Raw genomic sequence first — 27,628 nt, forward strand, 5'->3', positions numbered from 1 at the left:
GTTTTACTGCATACTGTAATCTCAGCTCTCTGAAGACTTCCTTCTTTTTGCTACCTAGTATTCAGAAAACTAGGACAGTATCCACATATATATTTATACGTTATCTCTTTACATAATTTGCCCACCACCCGAGACTAAGAGCTTCCCATAATAACACTTAACAAACTTACCCTTGAGAGCACCTCCTACACGGCTGATTGGAGCTCTAGCTGTCTTTTTCCCTTTGCTTTTTAGTTCAGCCAGTGTGCTTCGTTGTGGTACAGAAGATCCAAATACTTCCTCTTCCTCTTCTTTCTCAAGTGCCAACACAGTTTGCCGAGACACTCGAGCTTGAAATTGTCTAAAGTAAGAGAATGGACAATTAACTCTTGGGGAGATGAACACTACTCACAGAATCAAACATCTAACTTGTTAAAACAAGGGAGAAGAAATATAGAGGAATAGCCCACAGAAAATGTTTATTATGTCAGAAATAAAGAAAGCTACCTTGAAATCAGAGAGAAGGTTTGGAATAGAATGGTTTAGCCTCCCCTTTAAATGTCCAAGTTTGACCAATTAGCATACTCTGAAGCGCACCATTAGGTTGATCTGAGGATCAGAGCAGGGTGACTAAGATGAAAGAATTTATTAAAATCAGAGTTCCCCATCAACATTTTATTACAGAGCTTACACTTACAAATTATTGCAAGTGTAAATGAACACCCATATACTCCTCACCTAGATTCACCAACTGTTAACATCTTGCCACATCTATTTTGTCACTATGTCTCTTTCTCTCTCTATGCACACTCTCCCCTCTATACCATTTTTTCCTAAACCATATCAAATGAAGATGTATCCCACATGACATTTTACTTTAGCAAAGCTGGCAGAAGTTTGAAGATTAAACTTCCTGTCCTGCTGCCAAAGCCTTAAGTATTATCAAAAGAGTTTAAAAAGAAAAAATAAAAAAACAAAAAATATAGAATAAACTGAGAGTACTGGCCAAAATGGAGTAAGGCCAGGGTAGCCTCTCTCTCACTGGGTAGAATTTAAAACTCTAAACAAACTACAAAAAAAGCAACTGAGGCTTCTGCAAAGTAAACAAAAGCAAGTGGACTGTAGAGAGGAGTCAAACTTGAAGAAACAACCCACACAGGGTTGTTTCCTGTTTTTTTTTTTTTTTCTTCTTTTTTCTCTTGTGGTTTAAAATTGTTGCCATGATGGTGTGGGAAGCTAAAACCTCATCTTTCTGGCCAGAATACTTGGAAAAGGGGACTCTGCGGGCCAATGAATGTGGGAGAGATATTAGAGAGGATGAACTTAAGAAGGGGATCTCCTAATTCTCTACATGAATTGGCACAAGCCCTGGACTCAGTTCTGAGCTATGTATGCACAGGGCAGGCCCCAAGCGGCACAGAAAAGGCTTTGAGGACTGAACTATGATATAAACCATGACCCAAGTCCTAGACTAACCCGTGAGCAGCCTACACATGGGATAGACCCAAAGGTCTTGAAAACTGAACTAACAATGGAACCACTATCTACATAAGAAAGAATTTAGGATATCTGAAGGTTGGTTGCCTTCTAAGACAAAAGTGTCAACATTCTCCAGAGAATATCAATCAAGAGAACTCAGAGTCTAATAACATAGTATCAGGATCAATGTCCAGGATATAATCCAAAATTACCTGACAGATCAAGAACCAGTAAAATGTGATCAATTCTCAAAGCAAAAGGCAAGCAACACATATCAATATCAAGATAACCTAGGTGCTGGGAATTTTCACATAGATATTTAAAAGCAGTTATTATAACAATGAATGCTCCATGAGATAAAGGTAAAAATATTTGAAAGGAATAAAAAAAACAGAAGTTCTCAGCAGAGACACAGAAACTATAAAAAAGAATCAAATGGAGAATTTAGACCTGAAAAACACATTATGTGAAATAAAAAAATTACTGGATGGACTCAATATCAGACTGGAGATGGCTGAGGAAAGAGTAAATGAACCTGAAGACAAATCAATAAAAACTAGCCACTCTGAAGAACAGAAAGAAAAAAGGTTAAAAAACTAAAAACTAAAACAACAAAAAAGACAGCTTCAGGGACCTATGGAACAATATCAAAAGGTCTAATATATGTGTAATTGAAGTCCCAGAAAAAGAGATATAGTAAGTACAGAAAAAACATTTTTAAAGAAGGGCTAAAACTCTTTAAAATTTTGTAAAAGGCATACATTTATAAATTCAAAAAGCTCAGTAAACCCCAAATGGATTAAATGCAAGGGTAATCACACCTAGACACACCATAATCAAATGTCTGAATAATAATGTTAAAAGCAAAAATCTTAAATGCACCCAGAGAAAATCAACACAATACATATAGAGAAGGAACCAATCAAATAACCACAGATTTCTCATCAGAAATCATGCAGTCCAGAAGACAGTGCAACAACATCTTTAAAATACCAAAAGAAAAGAACTGTTGACCCAGAATTCTACATCCATTGGAAATATCCTTTAGGAATTAAAATGAAATGAAGACATTCTTAGATGAAGAAAAACTAAGGGAATTTATTGGCCATAGGCTCACTCTAAATGAATGGCCAAACATCTTTGGGCTAAAGAGAAATTATACTAGAGGAGAACTTGGGGCTTCAGGAATGAAGAAAGAGAAATGATACATACAAAAGACCATTTTCCTCCAAAGTTCTTTAAAATATGTAAGGCTGTTGAAAGCAAAAATTATAACATTGTCTAGTGGGGGTTTCAGTGTATTTAGATGTAATAATACATATGACAAGTGTATCAAAAAAGTAGGGAAGATAAAGGGACCTATATGGTTATAAAGCTTCTACATTTTACTTGAAGTGGTAATATATTACCTCTGAGCAGCCTATTAGAGGTTACACATGTTTATAATATACCCTGGAGCAACCACTAAAAAAATAGTAACAGACAAAAAAGCCAATAAAATAAATTAAAATGAAATATTAAAAAATATTCAGACAATCCAAAAGAAGGCAGGAAATGGGCAATAGAGGAAGGAATAAAAGAGAACAAATTGGAAACAAATAATAAAATAATAGATCTAAATCCAACAAAATTAATAATTAAAGTAAATGTTCTAAACACACCATTTAAAAACAGACACTGTGAGAGCTGAGAAACAAGACTCAACTACTTGCTGTGTATAGGAAACCCACTTTAAATAGAAAGACATAGATAAGATAAAAATTAAAGAAAATCCATACAAAAGCCTGTATCATGAATGTTTGCAGCAGTATTTCACAAAAGCCAAAAAATGGAAACTATCTAAATGCTCATTAATGAATGAATGGGTAAACAAAATCTGGTCTATCCACAGAATGACATATTACTGAGCAATAAAAAGGAATAAAATATTAATATATAATACAACTATGTTCATCAATGATGAATATACTGGGATGAACCTTCAAAAGATTAAGCTAAGTGAAAGAAGCCAGTCACAAAAGACTACATAATGCAGGATTCCATTATGTGCAATGCCTAGAATAGGCAAACCTAGAGACAGAAAGCAGGTAAGTGGTTGCCTGGAAGTGGGTGAGAGGGAATAGGGAGTGACTGCAAATGAGTATGGGGTTCATGCTGGGGTGTTAAAAATGTTCTAAAATTAGATTGTGGTGATGGTCACACAAGTCTAAAACTGTTAAAAAAAAAAAAAAGAAAAGAAAGAGAAATGATATATCATATAAACAAAGAAAGCCAGAGTAGCTATATTAATATCAGACCAAGAAGACTTCAGTGTATATAACCAAGGATAAAGATACTGTAGTTATTATATCATGATAAAGGGATCAATTCTAAATATGTATCCTTCAGAACTTCAAAATATATAAAGCAAAAAAATGGGACTTAAAGAAGAGACAAATTCACAATAAAAGGGAATTCAAAATTCTTCTCTGAGTAACTGATAGAATAAGTAGAAAATCAGCAAGGAAACAGAAGACCACAACAGACCTAAATAACATTTAAAAAACATTACATTGCCAAACAGCACAAAACACATATTTTTCAAGTGTCCATGGAATATTCACCAATGACAGACCATATTCTGGGCCATACGACAAAACTTAATAAATTAAAAAAAACTGAAAACATACAAATTATGTTCTCTAACCATAATGGAATTAAACTAGAAATCAGTAACAGAGAGACATCTGAAAAATCTCTGAATATTTCTTAATTAAATTTATATACTTTTAAATAACCCACAGGTCAAAGGGACAACATAAGGGAAATCAGAAATTTTTGAGCTGAGTGAAAATAAAAATATAGTATTGTATCAAAATTTGTGGGGGATAGCTAAAGCAGTGCTTGAAAAGAAATTTTTTATATTAGAAAAGAAAGATCTAGATCAGTTGATCTAACTTGTCACCTTATACCAGAAATAGAGCAAGTTAAACTCAAAGAAAGCACAAAGAAGGAAATAATAAAGAGGAGAAATTAATAAAAATAAGAAGAGAAAGCTAATTGAGAAAAAGCAATAAAACCAAAGCTGGTTCTCTAAAAAGATCAATAAAATCGATAAACTTCTAGCCAGACTAGGAGAAAAAGGAGAAGACACAATTACCAATATCAGGAATGAAAGAGGGGAGGTCACTATATAACCTACAGGCATTAAAAGGAAAATAAAGGAATACTATAAACAACTCTATGCTCATAAACTCAGATGAAACGAATCAATTCCTCAAACACAAATACTACCATGGGGTGCCTGGGTGGCTCAGTCGGTTAAGCATGCCACTTCGTCTCAGGTCACAATCCATTTGAGAGTTTGAGCCCCCACATCAGGCTCTGCACTGCTCTCTGCCCCTCCCCCCCCAAAAACACTTTCAAAGCTTACTCAAAGAAATCAAAGATCTAAATAAAAGAACTATACCAAATTCATGCTCAATACTAATCAAAATCCCAGAAAGCGGATTCTAAAATTTGTACAGAAAGTCAAAGGAACTCTAGTTATTTATTTATTTAAAAAAAATTTTTTTTAATGTTTATTTATTTTTGAGAGAGAGAGAGAGCATAAGCAGGGGAGGGGCAGAGAGAGAGAGGGAGACACAGAATCCAAAGCAGGCTCCAGGCCCTGAGCTGTCAGCACAGAGCCCGACACAGGGCTCGAATTCACAAACCATGAGATCATGACCTGAGCCAAAGTCCTATGCTCAACCGACTGAGCCACCCAGGCGCCCCTAGGAACTCTAGTTAAAAAGAAGCTAAAAGAAGAACAAAGTTGGAGGTCTCCTGTTATTTGATTTCTAGACTTACAAATAAAGCTACAGTAATCTAGATACTGTGATATACACTAATGAATACATAGATCAAAAGAACAAAATAGAGAAACGGAAATAACTGCACAAATATAATTTTTTAATGTCAAATATAAGCTTTTTAAATGTTTACTTATTTGAGAGACAGCGCGCACATGCATGCACACTGGAGCACAAGCACAAGCAGGGAAGGGGCAGAGGGAAAGAGAGAATCGCAAGCAGGCTCTGCACTGCCAGCACAGAGCACTATGTAGGGCTCCATCCCACAAACAGTGAAATCATGACCCTAGCCAAAGTGGAACATTTAACCGGCTGAGCCACCCAGGCACCCCTCAAATATGATTACGACACAGGTGCAAAGTCAATCCAATGGAGAAAGTCTTTTCAACAAGGGGCACAAGAACAAATGGAGGCTCATATGCAAAAAAAGAATCTTGATCAATACCTTATACAAAAATTAACTCAAAATGGATCAGAGATCTGTATGTAAAAAGTAAAACTATAAGAATTTCAAGATGAAAATAAACTATGGGACTACATCAAAATAAAAAGCTTTTGCACAGCAAAGGAAACCATCAAAAAACAAAAAGGCAACCTATTGAATGGGAGAAGATATTTGCAAATGACATCTCCAATAAAGGGTTAATATCCAAAATATATACAAAAATTTATAGAACTCAATACCAAAAAAACAAACATTCTGATTTTAAAAGGGGCATAGGACCTGAACAGACATTTTTCCAAAGATATATAGATGGCCAACAGACACATGGAAAGACGGTCAACATCACTCAGCATCAGAAAAAATGCAAATCAGGGGTGCCTGGGTGGCTCAGTTGGTTAAGCGTCTGACTTCGGCTGAGGGCATGATCTCACGGTTCGTGAGTTCGAGCCATGAGCCTGCTCTGTGCTGACAGCTCAGAGCCTGAAGCCTGCTTCAGACTCTGTCTATGTCTCTGTCTTTCTCTCTGCCCTTCCTCCGCTCATGCTCTGTCTCTCAAAAATAAATAGACAAAAAAAAAAAAAGAAAAATGCAAATCAAAACCACAATGAGATATCACCTGACACTTGTCAGAATGGCCAAATTCAAAAAGACAAGAAATAAAAGTGTTGATGACAATGTGGAGAAAAAGGAAACCTCCCACACTGTTGGTGGGAATGTAAATAAGTATAGCCACTGTGGAAAACAGTATGGAGGTTCCTCAAAAAATTAACCACAAAAATGCCATACAGTCCCAATAATTTCACTTCTGGGTGTTTATTTACCCAAAGGAAATGAAAATATTAATTCAAAAGGATATATGCACACCTATGTTTATTGCAGCATTATTTACAATAGCCAAGATATAGAAGGCAACCTAAATGTCTATTGATAGACAAATAGATAAGGAAGATAAGGTATACATACATATATATATATATATGTGTATATATATATATATATGCATAATGGATTGCACAGCCATAAAAAGCATGATGGTGCCACTGATACAACATGGATGGACCTACAGCCTATTATGCTAAGTGATCTAAGTCAGACTGAGAAAGAGAAATACCGTATGATTCCACTCATGTGGAATCTAAAAGAAAAAAAAAAGAACAATCAAACAAATAGCAGAATCAGACCTATAAATACAGAGAACAAACTGATGGCTGCCAGAGGAGGGAGCTGGGGGAAAGGGGGAAATGGGCAAATGGGTGAGAGGGAGACACAGGCTTGCAGTTATGTAATGAATAAGTCATGGGAATAAAAGGTATAGCATAAGAAATACAGTCAGTACTATTATAATGGTTTTGTATGGAGAGGTACGGTAACTATACTTGCAGTGAGCACAGCATAAGGTATAAATTTGTCCTATGTTATACACCTGAAACTAATGTAACATTGTGTATCAACTATATTCAAATAAAAAAAAATTTTTTTTAAACTTCAAGATGAAAACTTAGGAGAAAATCTTCGCAACTTTTTGCTAAACAGAGCTCTCAGACATACCAAGAGCATGATCCATACAAAAAAATAACTGATTTTAGAATTCTCCGAAATTAAAAACTTTTGTTCTATAAAACACCGCTAAGAAAAAACATAGTCAACAGTTAATCTGGGAGAAAAGATTTACAAGTCACGTATCTAACAAAAGACTGGTATTCAGACTATACATATAAAATCCATCTTTAAAGTAGAACCAATTTAATAACGGAAATGCATTATGCTAAATGAAAGCAGACACACTCAAAACACCACACATACTATATGATGCAATGTATATGATATCATGGAAAAGGCAAAACTACTGGGCTGGAAAACAGATCAGTGGTTACCAGGGATTGGGAGTGAGCCTAAGTGTTGAACTACAAAGGGAGAGCATAAAGAAATTCTATGGAGCAATGGAACTATTGGATATTTTGGTCACAGTAATGGTTACATGTCCCTATTCAATTGTGAAAACTATACACCAAACAAATTTTACTATATGTTAAATAAAAAATATTTAAATAGATCTTTTAAAAAATTAAATAGTAACTAAGTAAACTTGCCATGGGGAGCATTTTATTCAGATGCAAAAACAACTATTTATATTTATTAAAGAGTAAAGACAAGCTCCAGAGAAGTTTACCGGTGCTGTGACTGCAGTCGTTCCAGTGGCTCAGCCTTCTGTTGAATCCCTTCCTGAAATATCTTATCTGCTTTCTTAAAGTTTTCTCTAGCTTCATATTCTTCAGCCCATGAGATATAGAACTGAGCAAGTGAAACACCAATCCCTTGGTTGTGTAAGTAACTGTACATATCTAGAGGCTCATTGCATAAATGCCCCTGTAACAAATTAAAAGCATTAATAGTTAACCAATTTCTATTCATTTACTGTCTATTATGTGCTAAAAAAATCACTGGCATTACTCTATGTAGTTTCTGCATTGAAAAAATATGTATTTATTATAATATAACGTTATAAGGGCTATACTGGGAAGACCTAAAAAGTAGACAGAAGAGATTAAGTTGTAAGAAAAAGGGATGAGAAGACTTCAAGAAGGTATGACATTTGAGTGTGGCCCTCAAGGAGGAATAGACTTATATCTGGTAGAAAATGGCAATGGAAAGGCATTCCAGACAGAGAAAATAGTATAAGCAAAGACAGAGAAGACTAAAAGTTTGTGGGGATCAGACAAGACAGGAGTTTGGGAAAAAAAGGTGTGACAGGTCTTAAATGTCAAGCTAATCGATTTTAAATTTACCTGATACCCAATGCATGTGTGTTCCGGTGGGAGAACTATAAGCAAAGGAATGATATGGTCAAATCTGCATTTTACAAGCGATCTTTTAAGACCAGCTATAATGTAGACAATTCTAGTAGTAAGAAGGTGGGGGAACATGTCAATAAAATCCTGTACCATTAACAGTTTGACATATTTTCTTCAGTCTTTTTTTCCCTTAAGGAAAAAAAAGGAACATATATCATTTTAAATAGCATAAAAGGATTTTTATCATTTATAAAGTTTTAATCATAAGGAAATTTTAATTCCACTTAGCAGTTCAGGGTTCATTTTTCCATGCTTCTGCTTACTCTTTATCACTTTCAGATGGATGAATAATGTTCTATCTAGTAATCTTCCATCATTTAACCATTCCCCTATTTTTTGGATATACAGCTTCTACTTTACCCAGATAGAAAATAATTCTATGACAAATATCTTTTTTTTAAATATTTTCTTTTAAGTCTATTTGAGAGACAGAGAGAGAGAGAGAGAGAGAGCATATGCAATTGGGAGAGGGGCAGAGAGAGAGAGGGAGAGAGAGAATCCCAAGCAGGCTCTGCACTGCCAGCACAGAGCCTGATGTGGGGCCTGAACCAACAAACCATGAGACCATGACCTGAGTTGAAATTAAGAGTCAGAGGCTTGGGGCGCCTGGATGGCTTAGTCGGCTGGGCGGCCGACTTCGGCTCAAGTCATGATCTCGCGGTCCGTGAGTTCGAGCCCCGCGTCGGGCTCTGTGCTGACAGCTCAGAGCCTGGTGCCTGTTTCGGATTCTGTGTCTCCCTCTCTCTGACCCTCCCCCATTCATGCTCTGTCTCTCTCTCTATCTCAAAAATAAATAAACGTTAAAAAAAAATTTTTTTTAAAGAGTCAGAGGCTTAACTGACTGAGCCCCCACACCCACCGGGTACCCCTGTAACAAATATCTTCATGCACACCACCTTTCATGTTTTATATTATTCCCTTAAGATAAATTTCTAGAAGTAGAACTATGTTAAAAAGTAGCAAATTGCTTTCTAAAAGGGTTATACAAATTTAAAATGCTAGTAATTATTCCAAAATACTAATTTCACAGAAAATACCTATTTTAAGTTTCTAATTTCATATAAAAATGGCATTTCAGTGTTCTAATTAGGAGTTCTTATACTACTAAGGAGGCTAACATTTTCTCCTGTTTATTTACTAAATATAGTTTCTCTCATCTCTCCTGATTGTCTGGCCTAGGTTAAGTCCTCATTCTATGTATTCCCTTCTACACAACTCGATACTTCTCTTTCTCTTTTGTGACAATTAAATGCTTAACATCTGTCTTTCCCAATAAAGTAGGCTCCACAAAGGCACAAAACATTGCTATCCACTATATCTCCAGTTCCTAACCAGGGTCTGGTAGAAAAAGGTTGAATAAATGAAATGCTCCACTTATATCTTTGACAAAAACAATTAATATTTCATAGTTTAATTTTGTAGTAAGTCAGTAAATGGAGTTCTCTGCTTATCCCAATTAGTGATGTTTTCCCATATGTGATGGTGATTCAAGCAAAGTTATAATTCTGAATATGTTATCAGTATCAGATCTGGTCCTTGATATCTGTTACTACATAAATAAAGGTTAACATTGACTGCACTTGTTAATGGCTTTCTGAATAGCTCTGGTTCAGCATAAAACAGCCAGTAAAGATCAGGTTATTCCAGAGTGCTGAATGAGATCACTTAAGAAATAACATAAATAAAAGGACCACATGGTTAGATTAATATATCCAAAAGTTAAATAACTCTTTTTGGTAACCCCTAACAAGCCAACTAAAACAATTTTATACTTTTAACTCAAAATCCTGGATATTTTCTAAGAACAAATTTTTCCTTAGATTGTAGTCATTCCTTATAAAAATAACTCTTGGAGTGGAGAAAGTTTTCTGCAAAGCAAAAGAAAGGAGTAGAGCGAAGAACCCAACTGTTACTCCTCTTGACCATAAGGGAAAAAATAAAAACAGCAAAATAGATTAATATGCTTGCTAACTATCTACTATGTTCCAATTATTGCTGATCATTTGAATATGAGGGGTGTCTAGACCAGTACTTCTCAGACTAGACTGCCTGTGGTAAAGGGGCCAGTTTCGGTGTGTGTGTGTTTAAAGTTTCCATTCCATTGTTGACTGGTATTTTTAAAAATTACAATAGAAATAGAAGTCACTAAAAAAATGATGATGTGTTTGGATGTTGTGGTAATGTCAAATTTGTTAACCAAACCTCTAAATGCTTATTCGGAACTTTTATCTTGAACACTCCACGGACCATTCTTTCAGTAGCACTGGTCTAGACTATGCTGTTTATGTTATGACAATGTCATTACTCTTTAGTACCAGCACCAGTTTAGCATTTACGAACAGAAAAATTATTCCAATTGTTACTTTTAATAGTTCCAAGTAAATATAATCATAGAATCCTAGGATTAAGAGTTACTTTAGAGGTTTATCTAGTCCAAACATTTAATAAAACACACATAAGAACATTATATAAGTTAAGAGTATTATATAGGATAGAATGAAAAACAAAATCCATCAGCATGCTACCAGGGACCATAGTCCCCATGCTAACAAATCTGTTTAGCATTCTTTGGATATCATCCTTTGTCATAAATTCCTATCACTGATAGTTCTAAGATAATTTCTCCAACTTGTCAATAATGACGCCAAAATATGTCAAATGTCCTACAGAAACCAAGATAGGTATGCCTTCAGGATTTACCTAACTTCCTTTATTAGTAATATTTGAAGGTTTTTTTTTTACATTTCTTTTTAGTGTTTATTTTTGAGAGGAAGAGACACAGTGCAAGTGGGGAGGGGCAGAGAGGGAGAGAGGAAGACACAGAATCTGAAACAGGCTCCAGGCTCTGAGCTGTCAGCACAGAGCCCAGTGCAGGGCTTGAACTTGGGAACAGCAGGTCATGACCTGAGCTGAAGTCGGATGCTTAACCAACTGAGACATCCAGGTGCCCCTGAACTTTTTTTTTTTTTTTTTTAATGTTTATTTATTTTTGAGAGAGAGAGAGAGATAGAGCACAAGTGGAAGATGCTTAACCTACTGAGCCACCTAGGAGTCCCTATTTGAAGTTTAAGATAAGCTCTCAAGAGATATGTTTTAGCCAGAAATTTTATCAATTTTAAATGTCAGTGTTTTATATTATAATGCTTGTTGTAAATATTCTTTTGAAATATTTAGTGTTATAGAATTATCTATTTTTATAGATTTTTATTATTATTATTTTTTGTAGAGAGAATGCACAAGTGGGAGAGGGGAACAGTGAGAGAGAAAGAGAGAAAGAGAGAGAGAGAGAGAGAGAGAGAGAGAGAGAGAGAGAGAGAGAGAGAATCTTAAGCAGACTTCATGCTCAGCATGAAGCCTGACATGAGGCTCGTTCCCATGACCCTAGGATCATGACCTGAGCTGAAATCAAGAGTCAGATCTCAACTGACTGAGCCATGCCTATTTTTTATTTTTATTTATTTAAGTTTATTTATTTATTTTGAGAGAGTCCATGCACAAGAAGAGGAGGGGCAGAGAGGCAGGGAGAGAGAGAATCCCAAGCAGGCCCCATGCTATCAATCAGAGCCGCATGTGGGGCTCGAACCCACAAACCACAAGATCATGACCTGAGCCAACATCAAAAGCCAGATGCTCAACTGACTGAGCCACCCAGGTGGCCCCCTATTTTTTAATTTATATTTATATTTCTTTATTTATTTATTTTAATTTTTTCCCTATTTTTAATTTTTAATAATTTATTTTTATAAGTATCTAATAATCCATTATCTAGTTATCTATTATCTAACATTCTAGTCTAAATATTTATCACTTATTCTAATCTCTTTTAGGATAAAATCAATGAAGTAAATACCTAGGAAACCCACATCATTATTTTATTTGAAGATGCTTTCATAAAAAAATTTTCTAGATAAAAGAACTACATGTCAAATGAGACAGTACAAAGTGGTCAGGCAGATATTTTTGGATGCAGCAATATACTCCATAAAAAACATTTACCTTTTTATGGTAATGATTCTCAAAAAGGAGACAAAGGAATACCAGAATCACCTACAAAAACTTGTTCCCAAACAATCATGCTACTGCCATGTGTTGGCTCCTACACACCCTCCCCCCCAGCACAGTTGCATGGCCCTATGATCACTTTTAAAGGGGTAAAAAACCCTTACATTAAAATCTATCTTTAAATAGAGCCAATTTAACAAACATTGAGTATTTTACTAAATGTTTAGTATCTATTAAATGGCTCGAGTGTTGCCATTTTTTGGTGTGTACCAAACAGCTCTAGAAAAAAATCTCTTGGTTTAATATTTTATTTTTTAAAATTTCTTTTAATATTTATTCATTTTTGAGAGACAGAGAGAGACAGAGTGTGAATGGGGGCGGGGCAGAGAGAGAGAGGGAGGAACAGAATCTGAAGCAGGCTGCAGGCTCCGAGCTGTCAGCATAGAGCCTGACGCGGGGCTCAAACCCACAAACTGCGGGATCATGACCTGAGCTGAAGTAGGCTGCTTAACCGACTAAGCCACCCAGGAGCCCCTCTTGGTTTAATATTTTAAACTCAGATGGCACTTGAGGAACGACTTACCAATTTGAGCCACAGACTAAGAAATCGAGGATCATTATAGTATTGTTTTTCTCCTTGTAGTGCTTCAACAGCTCTTTCTAATAATGTTGACATATTACTCTCTTTCCCCCCCTGAGGATAGTTCTGCTCTGTCCAGTTAATATACCTGAATGGAAAGGAAAAAAATAATTTTAAAGTTTAATGTGTACTTTTGTTCTTGCACCAAGACCCATTCTTGACTTTCTTAGGCAGAAATATCTAATATATTGGAAGTATGTTTATTTAGAGGTCCTCAATGTCATCTCCTAAGTCTATATCCCTCAAGCTTTACCAAATATTGCTAACATATACCTCTGGGAAATAAAGACGACGGGGATAAAAAGGGTGTAGCTCTCAGCCGCCTGCCACAAAGTTGAAATTTCTTCAGTCCTGAACACCTCAAGAAGAAACACTATGATTATTCTGTCTTTCCATGTCCCCAAGACACCACTTTGTACTCTGACATACTTCTGTATACCCTAATTTGAGAAGTATGGTCATAAGGACTCATTTGTTAAGTTTCTATTGCCCTTGTTAAATAAAAAAGACCCACCTATCCCAAACATCCAGAGGATCATTTCCAGTGTAAAATCGAATTTCAGATTCAAATGCCCTGAAATTTAAACAGAAAATGTTAGCATAAGCAATAGCAAGAACAGCCAAATAAATATGTCACACCTCCATTTTTATTAAATTTTTTAAGTGTTTAATATCAATTCAAATAACTGCACTGGAGTTTGAGGCTTTGTTAAATAGAAAGAAAAATAGAAATCGTCAAGATTCTGCCAGATAACAAAACAGGAGGGACAAAACATGTAGAAATTAGGTAAACAAATTCTAGGACAACATATCAAAAAACAGAATTACACAGCAGTAAAGCTCTGGAACAAGACTCCCCAGGTTCAAATGCAGCTCCACTCATCACTAGCAGAGTGACAATAAACAAGCTGTTTAAATTCTATTTTCAGTCTCTTCATCTGTAAAATGGGGATAATAATACAGAAACCCCCCCCCCCCTTTCTGTGTAGGGGGATACTTTCCAAGATACCCAATGGATGCCTGAAATCCAGGATACTTTCAAAACCTACATATATTTTGTTTCATTCCTGTACACACATACCTATGAATAAGTTCAATTTATAAATTAGGCATCGTAAGGGATTAACAACAACAATAACAAAATAGAACAACTACAACAATATACTATAATAAGAGTTATGTGAATGTGGTTTCTCTCTCAAAATATCTTACTGTTACTATGCTCATCTTTCATCTTCTTCCTGTGAGGATGTGAGATGATAAAATGCCAACATCATGAGATGAAGTGAGGGTAATGATGTAGGCACCGTAATGTAGCATTAGACTACTACTGACTCTGACAATATGTCAGGAGGGTCATCGGATTCTGGACTGCAGTTGATAGTGAGTAAGTGAAACTGAGGAAAGTGCAACCACAGAAAAGGCAGGACTACTGTAGCAACTATCTATCTTATTAGGTTGATTACTCTTAGTATAAAGTGCTTAGACAGAATAAGTACTCAATAAATGAGAGCTATTATTTTATATGTATATGGTAGTATTGAACTAAACATACACACACACACAAACATAGAAGTAAGAATTTTAAAGTAAAATTCCATGGGTAACATCAGTCAGAGAAGAATAATACCAATATGTACTTTGGGGAGTGCTTCAAAGAAAGCGTAAAATTTTACTTTGTAAAGAGCTGGGAAAGGCAGGGCTAAGATTAAGTTAAGACTGACCAGTTAGAACAGAGGGAGGTACTAGGTAATAAACCACACTTTAGATAAATGTTTCATCAATAATAGCTGTATAAAGGGTTATGTCAGAATTACAAAATAGTTCATGACACAAAGGAATTTATACTCCAATAAGAAAGACAAAGTATGGGGCGCCTGCGTGGCTCAGTTGGTTGAGCATCCGACTCTGGCTCAGGTCATGATCTCACAGTTCGTGGGTCCACTTTGGGCTTTGCACTAAAGGCGTGGAGCCTGCTTCGGATTCTCTGTCTCCCTCTCTCTCTCTGTCTCTCAAAAATAAACAAACATTAAAAATAAAAGACAAAGTATACAAATGAAAAATTAACCCACAATACAAAGTGGTATAGTATATTACAGTTGCCAAGAATGGAAAGTAAAGCCTTTGAGAAGCAAAAGGAGGTATCACAGAAGCAGCATCAGAAGGTGGGACTCTGAAGGAACCATAAAATTTCAAAGAAAAGTGGAGTTTTCCAAGAAATCAGCATTGAATAAAGTTGTAAAAGTGGGAGAGTTTATCAAGAGGAAACTGAGCTATAAGACAGTATTGTGAATAAGTGGAGATATCTGGAGAAGTAAGAAGGGCATGCTTTAAATGTAAATTTAAAGACTTTGGGTGCCTGGCTGGCTCAGTTGAAAGAGCATGCAACACTTTATCTCAACGTTGTGAGTTCAAGCCCCTTGTTAGGCACACAGATTACCTTAAAAAAAAAAAAAAAAAACATTAAAAATAAAGACTTTGGGTTCCATCTGCTCAAGCTACTACTGACTCCTTAATTGGAGAATATCTTGGGGTGCCTGGGTGGCTCAGTCAGTTAAGCATCCGACCTCAGTTCAGGTCATGATCTTGTGGTTTGTGGGTTCAAGCCCCATGTCCAGCTCTGTGATGACAGCTCGGAGCCTGGAGCCTCCTTCGGATTCTGTGTCTCCCTCTCTCCCTGCCTCTCCCACACTCTCTCTCTTTCTCAAAAATAAAAATAAACATTAAAAAAAAATAATTGGAGAATATCTTAAATATGATAAGTAAAGACTTCAAAAAGATCAATTAAGTAACATTTCAGGAATAAAAGAATTTATATAAGGAACTACAATTATGAAGCTAATATGGTAATTTAAGTATGACACGATGACAGGATTACCTGCCGAAATGGTGAAAAAATAAAATCTAAGACACTACTGATAAATATCAGCAACCCTCCAAATTTCTCTATAGATGCAATGCAATCCAACCAAAATCTTACAAGGCTCTGTTCTTAAAACTGACAAGATTTTAAAATTTGTTTGGAAAGCAAAGGACCTAAAATAGTCAAAACAAATTTAACAAAGAACAACAAAAATTGGAGAACTCACTCTACCCTAAGTCAAGATTTACTATATAAAGCTAATCAAGACAATATGTAATTGGTGAAAGGATAAGCAATTAGATCAATGGAAGAGAATACAGTCCAGAAATATCCACACACATACAGTCAAATGATTTCTTTTTCACAAGGGCCCCAAACCAGTTCAGTGGGGAAAAAGAAAAAAAATCTCTTCAACAAATGGAGGCAGAACAACTAGAAATCCATATTGGGGGGTGGGGGGTGGGCAGAAAGAACTTTTCCAGCCTTACAGTGTACACAAGGATAAATTTAAGATGAATCATAGACTGAAACATAAAAGGTGAAACAATAAAGCTACTAGAAGAAAACACAGGAGAGTATCTTTGCAACTTTGGATCTTTGCAAAGATCTAAAGACACAAAAAAGCACTAACCATAAAAGAAAAACTAATTCATTAAGCTTAATCAAAATGAAAAATGTCTGCTCATCAAAAAACACCACTGAGAAAACAGGCAACCATGAACTGGAAGAAAATGTTTACAACACATTATTTGATAAAAGTCTTGTACACAGACTATGTAAAGGTCTCCTGCAATCCAACTTTAAAACTGGGCAGAATGTCTGAACAAATACACCACAAAAGAGATTTAAAAGGCCAATAACTGGGGTGCCTGGGTGGCTCAGTTGGTTGAACGTCAGACTCTTAATTTCGATTCGGGTCAGGATCCCAGTGTTGTGGGATCGAGCCCCTGTGTCAGGCTCCATGCTCAGTGTAGAGCTTAAGCATCTCTCTCTCTTTCCCTCTGCCCCTCTCCCCCAGTCATGCATGCACTCTCTAGAAAGAAAGAAAAAAAGAGTAAAATCTATGATCTATTAATAAAAAAAAAAAGGTCAGTAACCATGAGAAAAAGTGCTCACCATCATTAATCACCAGGGAAATCACAAGTAAAACCATAATATTATTACATACCCACCAAAATGGCTAAAATGAAAGACTGGCACCACCAAATACTGAAGTAGATTTGGAGAAGGCAAACTCTCATACATAGCTGACAGAAGTGTAAAATGTTATAAACTCTTTGGAAAACTGCCAGTTTCTTAAAAAGTTATACATTCATTTTATTTTTTAAGCTTATTTTTGAGAGTGAGAGTGCAGGCATATGGGGGAGGGACAGAGAGAGAGAGAGACTCCCAAGCAGGCTCCATGCTGTCAGCGCAGAGCCTGATGTGGGGCTCAAACCCATGAACCTCCAGATTATGACCTGAGCCGAAGTCCAATGCTTAACCAGCTGAGAAACCCAGGTGCCCCAAAAAGTTAAACATATTTATATGACCCATCAGTTTCAGTTCTGTTCTTTTTTTTTTTTAATGTTTATTTTTGAGAGAGCTGCATGCAGGGAAGGGGCAGGGGGGCAGGGGGGAGAGGGACAGAGGATCTGAAGCAGGCTCTGTGCTGACAGTAGCAAGCCTGATGAGGGGCTTGAACTCACAAACTGCGAGATCATGACCTGAGCCAAAGTCGGACTCTTAAACGACTGAGCCGCCCAAGCACCCCCCAACAGTTGTAAGAGAAATGAAAATCTATGTCCACAAAAATCCTTGTACAAGAATGTCCCCAGTAGTTTTATTCATGAAGCACAAAACTGTAAAGAATCGAATGTCCATCAATTAATAAATGGATAAACAAATGAAACACTACTCAGTAATAAAAAGGAACAATCTGATACATGCAACATGGAAAAGCCTAATAAAACATGCTGAGTGAAAGAAATGTATGACCTCATTTACGTAAGCTTCTAGAATAAGCATCAAATGATGCTTATTCTATCATCTATGATGACAGAAATCTGATCATTGGTTTCTTCATGGGGGAGAGGAAGAACACTGATTGGAAATGGGCATGAGAGAACTTTCAGAGGTAATAATGTTCTGTGGGTTGAAGTGCATGTCAAAACTGATTAAATGGTACACTTAAAAATCTGAGCAATCTGAGCATTCACAGCATGTAAATTATACTTTAAGAAAAAAAAAAATCCCAGACCTGAGAAACTGACTAAATATAATTTGGATGAGAGGGCAATGAGTAAGATCATTCAAGTGAGTTTTGGTACCATTAACCAAAATGGAGTAGAAGAAGGAAGATCATTTATAAGAGAAGTGATTCAGTATTTAATACATTAGCGATTATATGTTACGAGTAGATAAAAAGACATTTAGAAGGCAAATAAGAGATGTAAATAGCTGTTAAACAATCCCGGAAAATGTGAATATGTAAGGACACACAGGGCAATGAACAAAAGACTTAGGTAAAATGCAATAGGAAGCCAATAAGAAAAAAGGAAGGTTGGAGAAGTGGAAACACTAGTACAATATCACAGAAACCAGGAAGAAGAGTTAACAATACAACACCATAATCTTTTGATACTTTTAAAGATCCAATGAGATGAACGAGGACATTCATTACATTATAACCCCAAATTTATGAAAACTTGACTATGATGGCGAAATTTTTTTGTCAGAGATTCAAGGTAGGAAAGGATACTTTAGTTCACTTTTTTGAAAAAAGCTTATTTAGGAAAGTAAGTTCTATAGGTCCATTTGAATAATGCAGTACAGTTGACCCTTGAACCACATGGGTTTGAACTATGTGGGTTTATTTATATGGAGATGTTTTCCAAGTAAATAGTATATAGTTCTATAAATATATTTTCTCTTCTTTCTGATTTTCTTAACAACATACTCTTTTCTGTAGTTTACTTTATTGTAGTATAGTATATAATACATATACAAAATATGTGTTAACTGTTTATGTTATGTATCAGTAAAGCTTCCAGTCAACAGTAGGCTTTTATTTTATTTTATTTTTTTTTAAGTTTACTTATTTATTTTGGGGGTGGGGAGGGGGAAGGGCAGAGAGTGAGAGAGAGAGAGAATCCCAAGCAGGCTCTGCACTGATAGTAAAGAGCCTGATGTGGGGCTCAATTCCACTAACAGTGAGATCATGACCTGAGCCAAAATCAAAAGTCAGATGCTTAACTGACTGAACCACCCAGATGCCCCAACAGTAGGCTTTTAATAAATTTGGGGGGAGTTGAAAGTTACAAATGGATTTTCTACTGCTTGGGGAGTCGGTGCCCCTAACCCCTGTGCTGTCCAACTGTAGTATTTTTTGGCTTTTCTTTTTTCAGAGTTTATTAAATCATCAATGAGACACTTTCTAGTATAAATTTAATTTCTTTCAGGTTTATATTTTTCTTTGGAGGTCACTATTTCTTTTTTGGCACATTCTCAAAAATACTTTCCTAGAAAGTTAAAAATTGAGTATACATACAAGATAGCAGATCCCCTCTCTCTGAGTACTCAAAATCCAAGGAAGCGATTTCTCTAACTGGTTATTATTAAAGAGTTAATTCTATTTAGGGATCCAGAATGACATGATACTTTTGGTAAACACTGTAATATGATACTTGCTTTACTTTGCTTCTCATTGTCCCCTGTATAAGATCTATCATTTTATTTTATTTAAAAAAAAATCTTTTTTAATATATTTTTTGAGAGAGACAGAGACAGCAAGCAGGGGAGAGGCAGAGAGAGAGAGGGAGATAGAGAATCCCAAGCAGGCTCCACACTATCAGCATGAAGCCCGATGCGGGACTCAAACTCACGAACTGTGAGATCATGACCTGAGCCGAAACCAAGAGTTGACACTTAAACGACTGAGCCACCCAGGTGCCTCAAGATGTATTTTTTTTTTTTTAAGTTAATTTATTTATTTTGAGAGAGAGAGAGAACAGGGGAGAGACAGAGACAGGGAGGGAGACAGAGAATCCCAAGCAGGCTCCACACTGTCAGCACAGAGCCCAAAGTGAGTGGGGCACAATCTCATGAACCTCGAGATCATGACCTTAGCTAAAACCAAGAGTCAGAAGCTTAACCAACTGAGCCACCCAGACGCCCCAAGATGTACTTCTACTGATACAAAAGTTTGGCTGCTCCATAACATAATGAAATGAAATCCTATACTCTTGTTTGTAATCACACTCAGGGAGATCTTTAGATAGCTGTTGTGTGATGAAAAAGCAGGTGGAGAACAGATTCTCACACTATCAACTTTGAAAAGTACTCCTTATGCCAATCTGCATGGATCCACACCTACATTACTAACCACAGTTAGGGATGAATGATGACAGGTTCACCCCAAACCGTTCTACACACCGTTTCTGTTGCTGAAGAGTAGTGTTACAGGCAGATTCTTGCTGCGCCAATGCTCCTTGAAGCGTAGACATGATCCGCCCCTGCCTTAAGGGTTGGACATTTTCTTTACTCAGCTCCCACTCATCTCCCTCCAAAGACATGGCTTCACTGTCAAGAGAGAAACAAAAGCAATACTAATAACGCATTATTGTATCACTAGATTATTATAAATGCTTTCAGATAAGTGATTATTCATGATCTTTGAGCTGAACATGGTGGGCTGGCACATTAGTAGTGTTCTTATACTCCTAAGCTTCTGAGCCTTTCTATGACCTGGTTTCCAAGTTTATGGCTGTAATATTGCCTAACGGAAAAGAGAATGTGACTAGGATACTGTGGACAGTTATAAGAGTAAAGTTTAAGCCAGGAAGAAAAGAAGGGGAAAAAATTATAAATTTGGCAAGGTAGATAAAAAGCAGTTCTATGCTTACCACTAATGCATCATCCCATTTAAAGTTAGCAAATAGTTTGTTGGACTAACACCCCATGTTTCAACTGATGGCTTAAAACTGAAACTGGAATGAATATGTATTTCCCAGAGAGGGGACAAAGATACAATTTAGTGATCACAACTGGTCCCCACCACTCCAATTCTGTTAAGCCTGTTGATGGGGAAATTCCCACAAGTTTTTTGAAGGCAATCACCATAGGGGGTATGTGCTCTGAACTTCAGAGCTCTGCAATTGTCAGATAGAAGCCCACTTCTGGCTCTGGGACATCATCTCTGAGTTTAAAACTGAGAAACAGGAACTAATCCTCAAAATAAAGTGAAAGTTATGTGTGACCTCAATCTAGATGAGAACTAAAGAAAGTAAACTGTGAGTGATTAATAATTTAGGATGTAACTACTCACAACTTTTTAACTATATTGTGTGACTCCTATAAATGTAAGGGCTGTGCCATTTTGTTGATTTGTTGTTGTTTGTTTGAGACAGAGAGAAAGAGTGCAAGCAGGGGAGGGAGAAGGGGACAGAGGAGCTGAAGCAGGCTCTGTGCTGAGAGCAGAAAGCTGGATGTGGGGCTCAAACTCACGAACCTGAGATTGTGACCTGAGCTGAGGTTGGACCCTTAATTGACTGAGCCATCCAAGCACCCCAGCACATCATTTAGTTTTCTATCCCCATGGTCTAATATAGGATCTGACGCTAGTAAGCACTGAATAAATGTTTGCCGAGTTCATCTGAAATTCTTCTCTTGATCGTGAAATAGCAATTAAACTATCTCAACTAATGTCCCAAACTGAGCTGGGACTGCTCCCATCCCTTCCTGCTCTTGTCTCTTCCCAGACCTGCTCCTCCCACAGTCTTCCTTCATCTCAAATAAATGGCACTTTCATTTTTCCAGTCACACAAGCCAAAAATCTCAGTGCCACCCTTAACGCCCCTCTCACTACCACCCTACCTCCAGTCAGTCAGCAAATCCTGTTGGCTCTACCTTCAAAACAGATCCAGGAACCAACCTCTCATCTCCACTGTCTCTAGTCTGGCTCAAGTTACCATCTTTTCTTGCCTGGATTATTTCAATAACCTCTTAACTGGTCTCCCTGCTTTCATCCTTTTCTGCCTTAAGTCTTTTCAACACTGCAGCCCACAATCCTATTTAAATCCATATCAGATCATGACTTTCCTCTGCTCAAAACCTTCCAGTGACTTTCAAACCTGAGTAAAAGCCTAGTCCTTAGAATGCCTGCATCGTCACCTTCACCTTGTACTCTCCTGGCTCACTTGGCTCCAGCTACACTTGCCAGGTGCTGCTCCCTCCCCCAACCCTCACCCTCCAAATCTCTGTACTTCCCCCCAGATGCACGCATGACTAGCTCTTGAGTTCCCTTCAAGTCTTGACCCAAATGAGACTTTCTTAGTGAGACTCCTGTTCAAAACTATCTAAAATTGCACCAACCCCCCTACTCCCCACCATTTTAGTTCTTCTAGGACTGACCATCTATCTTTTAGTTTATTGATCTTGGTTATTGTCTGTTGCTCCCACCTCAGAACTTAAATTTCACAAGGGCAGGGGTTTTTGTGTTTTTTGTTTATTTGCCATACTAGCGCTTAGTAGGTGGTCAATAAGTATTTGTTGCATGAGTTAAAGAACACTCCATATGGCATTTATCTAAGTATTGTGGACCCCATAACGAAAACGCATACAGAATTCCAACCTGGAAGAACTGATATATATTTAAATAAGGAAAAGCAGCAAGCATGCAAGGAAGGGCTTTTTAGATTTCTGACCATGCCATTGACATGGAAGCACCTACCACTTGTTGGGCACCTATTTGGAGGCAGTTAATTTCACAGATACTTTGAATTCGCCAGCATTTTCCATATTAAGACAAGTCCAAGGTCAAAGAGCTAGCAAACGTCTGAGCTGAGAGACACAGACCACACTACAAATTCCAAGTTCCTTGTACCACTGGGGTCGCACAGCCACCTTAGCTTTGAAGCTGGGTGCAGCGGGGTTCTCACGTGCCCTCACCCCACTGAGGTTTTACCGCGGCTTCACATCCACCCCTTGCGACTCCATCAGGAAGGAGGCTCCAGTCGGGCCTCTGACACCGACTAGGCACCCTCGGGTCTCGCAGGCCCAGCTCCCGGCAGCCCTTCTCGCGTACCTACCTCAGAGCACCCCCTTCCTTCTTCATCGCCGCCATCCTGCATTCCGGGTTCAGGCCCTCGTCCTGCCGGAAGCCTTTTCTCAGGGCCGCAGAACGCCTGGGCTTCCTTCTGCAACCTGCCCTTAGAGATAATGAAGAGACAAGAAGGACAAAAGGGTGCACTTGACTCCTTCGCAAAGCAGCCACCTCAAACCCTCCAAGTTTCAAATTTAACGGTCCCGCGCGGACGACGTGAATACGCCCCTCCGTCCTTTCGTACTCGCGTCTTTCTCCCAAGGAATTCTGGGGCTTGTAGTTTAGCCCGGGTTTAGTCCACGCAGTCGCCATGCACAATGGGAGTTGTAGTTTCCGGGGAGTCTGTGGCTGCTCAGTCCGCGCAGGTAGAGGCGGTATAAATTGTCTGCGAGCGCTGTAAAGCCAGTTTCTGAACCGAGCGAGGGACACTTCAAGCACCAGAATTTCTTTGATGTTTTGAGCAGAGAGATATCTTTGAGTGCTTGCACTTGGCTAGACTCTTCTTAGGTGGCTGGCCAGGCTGTGATCACCCTTGCTGTCCGACTCAAGTTGCTCATATGTCCACAGCTTAGGGAGCTCTGACCCAGCTGTTTCGTGCCTAACCTTTGAATTCAGAAAAGCTGAACTCCAGTTCTGTAAAAATTGTACCAAGTGTGCAGCCTTAGGCAAAGTCACATACTCTCTCTGACCTTCAAATTTCCTCATCTGTAATGTGATGCATTGCCTTTATTGCAGAGTCCGCACACGGAAAATACAGCTATGCCTTGGCTGCCAAGGTTTGGCCTCTTTTCCTCTTCAAGACACCAGCCTCCACTGGCATTGGACTCTTAGGGCCAGTTCCAGTTTCCTGAGGAAGAAAATATGGTGGGCTCAGTTGTGGCCAGGGGAGCGAACTTTTGAACAAACCCAGTACAGAGGAGTCCTCTTCCTGTGAACTTAGGGGTGGTGAGAGGTGGCCCTTCCTAGAGTGGGGAACTGGGAGTAGGTGTCCACTACTCCTTGCCTCTTGGTTCTCAGGTTTCTCCAACATTTTTTTTTTTTTAAGATTTTATTTTTAAGTAATCTCTACACCTAACATGGGGCTTGAACTTAGAACCCTGACATCAAGAGTCACAGCCTTTACCCACTGAGCCAGCCTGTCACCTCTCCACCTTTTTTTCACACTATGTAAATTCTTCTTTCTTCTGCATCATCAGGACTCTTGATTGCATTGGAATGGAAATCTGACTCAAACTGACTTACTCAGAAAAAGAAGTTTATTGGCTCATATATAAAAGACTTCAGATGACACTTAATCCAGGACTCATGTCCTATGGCGTCATCAGGCCTGGGACCTTCTCCATTTCTCACCTCTATTCTTATTTATATTAGTTTATTGTCATTCTCCATTGAGTACCAGCTACAGGACTTTTTCCTTCCAGGTTCAAGTTCAGACTTAGAAGTCGCTCTCTTTAGCCACTTCCCCCCAGTCACTGGAACTAATAGATTCAGGATTCTGATTGTTCAGGCCCAAATCATGTGTTTCATCTTGGGAGATGAGAGGCGAAGGGGTGGTTCCCCACAGGAAATTTTGGTTTCTCTTTATTTCTAAGTCCTCTAAATCCAAGAAGACTTTCTGGATTATGGGAGAGGTGATATGTGGGATTCCCTCTCTGTGTCATTTTATCTCTCATCTCACACCAGTACTAACCTAGTCTCTCACTTCCTTTCCCCAGGGTGTCCTGTTCGCATCTACAACTCCTTATTTTCTGTTGCTTCCTATAAACCATCTTGGAAGTGTAGCATTTGTTCTTTTGATCTCTCAGTCTTGCTTGTAGCCCCACAAACTGTGGTACAACATGGAACACATTCAAGCTGAACTCTGTTTGTTTCACCAGAGAAGAAGGGAGATAGATTTTTTTAAAAAGGTATGACAGGGGCGCCTGGGTGGCTCTGTCGGTTAAGCGTCCGATTCTTGGTTTCAACTCAGGTCATGATCTCATGGTTTGTGGGTTCGAGCCCCAAATTGGGCTCTGTGCTGACAGCTTGGAGCGTGGAGCCTGCTTCAGATCCTGTGTCTCCCTCTCTCTTTGCCCTTCCCCCACTTGCACTCTGCCCCTGTCTCTCTCTCTCTCTCTCAAAAATGAATAAACATTAAAAAAATAATAAATAAAATGAGATCTATCAGTCTGGCTCACAATCTACCATTAAAAAAAATAATAAAAAGGTATGACAGAGGTACTGTATGGATTTATTGGGAACATGAGTTTTTGTTGGACTGGACTGTGGCTGAGTGGTGATTTGGGTCTCAATAGCACCCACCAATCAGGAAGGAAGTCAGGATTAAGGTCATATACATTTCTGGTCCAAAGAGGGTAAGACAGAGGCTCACATATTTCAGTGTGCTGAGCATGAGTGGGATATAAACAATCTGAACAATGAACCAGACACAGCTCTTGTCTTCTGGCAACTTCAGGTTAGCTGGAGAGACAAATAAACAGGCAATTTCAGTACATTGCTGCCATAACCAGAGGTAAATCAACACAGGGGGGCATGGAGACACATACGAAGACCTTCCAGCCTGGGGCCAAGGGAAAGGAGGAAGTCAAGGCAAATTTTGTAGAGAAAATGGTAAACGTGATAGGCAAGATTTGACACAAACTATTGAGAATAACAACACAAGCTGTGTAGCAGCTGAAGTTTTTCTTCAGTATGTGTCCACTTCCTCTCCATTCCCCTGCTCTTTCCACTGACTTCCTGTACCCAGGTCTCACTTCTTTAGACCTCCGTGCTGGCCCATCAAAAACTGCTTATCCTGTGTCCTGTTCTCTCTCACCTAGCCATCACATTGAAAACTTACGAACCGGGGTGCCTGGGTGACTCAGTTGGTTAAGTCTTCGACTCTTGATTTCGGCTCAGGTCATGATCTCACTGTCCTGAGATCCAGCCCTGTGCGGGGCTCTAGACTGGGCCTGGAGCCTGGTTAAGATTCTCTCCCTCCTTCTCCTGCAGCCCCTCCTGAGCATGTGCCCTGTGCATGTGCACACACTCTCTCTCAAAAAAAAAAAAAAAAAAGAAAGAAAAAGAAAACACTAAGTCACACTAAGATGTTAATAATAGTTCAGGCTTGAATGCAGTATTTTGCACCTCATATTCTTTTTTTTAAATTTTTTTAATGTTTTATTTATTTTTGAGAGAGAGAGACAGCGTACTAGTGGGGGAGGGAGAGGCAGAGAGAGGAGACACAGAATCCAAAGCAGGCTCCAGGTTCTGAGCTGTCAGCACAGAGCCTGACACAGGGCTCAAACTCATGAACCGTGAGATCATGACCTGAGCTGAAGTCGGACACTTAACTGGCTGAGCCACCAGGCACCCCTTTCACATCCTGTTCTAAGATGCTAGTAGATTTTATAGGGGAATAAAGGTTGGGTTTTCAAATAAACTTCTGAAATGCTTACTTAAATGGGTATCTTTACTGAATGGCTCCCTAGAGCCCTTAATAGGCCAAAGTGCACTATGAATCTCTAAGGGAAAGGGTGTTTTCGTTTTCAATTGCTGCTGTAACAAAATACCACAAACTTGGTAGCTTAAAACAACACAAATTTATCATCTTACAGTTTGGTTGGTCAGAAGTTTGACTCAAGCCTCACTGGGTTAAACAAGGTGTTGGCAGGACTATGTTTCTGGAAGCCCTTTGGGAGAATTTGTTTCCTCTTTTCCAGTTTTTAGAGGCATTCACTTGTATTCCTTCACTTCCTTCACTTGTGGGCCCCTTCCTACAGCTTCAAAGCCAGCAACACAACATCTGTCTGATCTGGCTTCTGTCACCACATCTCTAACCACAGTCAGGAAACTCTCATTGCTTTTAAGGGCTCATGTAATTACATTGAACCCATCCAGATGATCCAGGATAACCTGTCTATCTCAAGGTTCTGAATGTTAATCACATCTGCCAAGTCCCTTTTGCCACAGGTTCCATGGATTAGGACACGGACATCTTTGGGTGTGATGATTCTGCCTGTCACAGGGGGTGTAAAATATGTTGGTGTCTCTGAACACATTTGACCATGAAGAAACCTTTCCACACATCTTTCAGAACAGATTTTGGGCTCTTTGTATTTTAACAGTCAGTCTCAGGAGAAGAAAATTCATAAAGGAATAAATCTTAATGGTGGAATTTCAGGCCCAGTGGTGACTGATAACAGTTGGGGACTAGCAAGCCACTCATTTTTATACATTTGCTTTATATGCAAAGCCATACATATCAGCATCAGTGGCTTTTAGAGGATTTAGCTGTTAGAAAATTTATGATCTCTTGCTGGGTCTTGTGGAGATGTGTGTGTTCTTGATTATCAAAGGCTGATTTCCCCCAACTTTGCCTTCATGGATTATATGAAAGCCTACTTTAGCAGGCTAAACACTGCAAAGATGAAAACCTCTGGGTCTCCAGGGAACCCTTGGATGGATTGTTTACT

General features: G+C 38.3%; 1 protein-coding gene across 3 annotated transcripts in view; it reads right to left on the reverse strand.

Annotated features, from left to right (window-relative positions):
• Positions 1-23,424, reverse strand: part of BUB1B (BUB1 mitotic checkpoint serine/threonine kinase B) — a 49,578-nt gene extending 26,154 nt beyond the window's left edge. Inside the window, exons 1-6 of one of the 3 annotated variants that reach the window (XM_015064934.3) lie at positions 23,161-23,424; positions 20,507-20,653; positions 13,745-13,804; positions 13,174-13,318; positions 7,907-8,103; positions 171-340 (exon numbers count right to left, since the gene is read on the reverse strand). In XM_015064934.3, the coding sequence (XP_014920420.2) occupies positions 171-340; positions 7,907-8,103; positions 13,174-13,318; positions 13,745-13,804; positions 20,507-20,653; positions 23,161-23,195 (754 nt within the window). In that variant the 5' untranslated portion in view covers positions 23,196-23,424. Of the gene's footprint in view, positions 1-170; positions 341-7,906; positions 8,104-9,159; positions 9,231-13,173; positions 13,319-13,744; positions 13,805-20,506; positions 20,654-23,160 lie in introns of those variants that run through there. The other 2 variants (XM_053224167.1, XM_027066917.2) reach the window with 2 other exon arrangements.
• Positions 23,425-27,628: the final 4,204 nt, after the last annotated feature.

This window comes from Acinonyx jubatus, chromosome B3, assembly GCF_027475565.1.
Source record: "Acinonyx jubatus isolate Ajub_Pintada_27869175 chromosome B3, VMU_Ajub_asm_v1.0, whole genome shotgun sequence".
NCBI classification, from domain to species: domain Eukaryota; kingdom Metazoa; phylum Chordata; class Mammalia; order Carnivora; family Felidae; genus Acinonyx; species Acinonyx jubatus.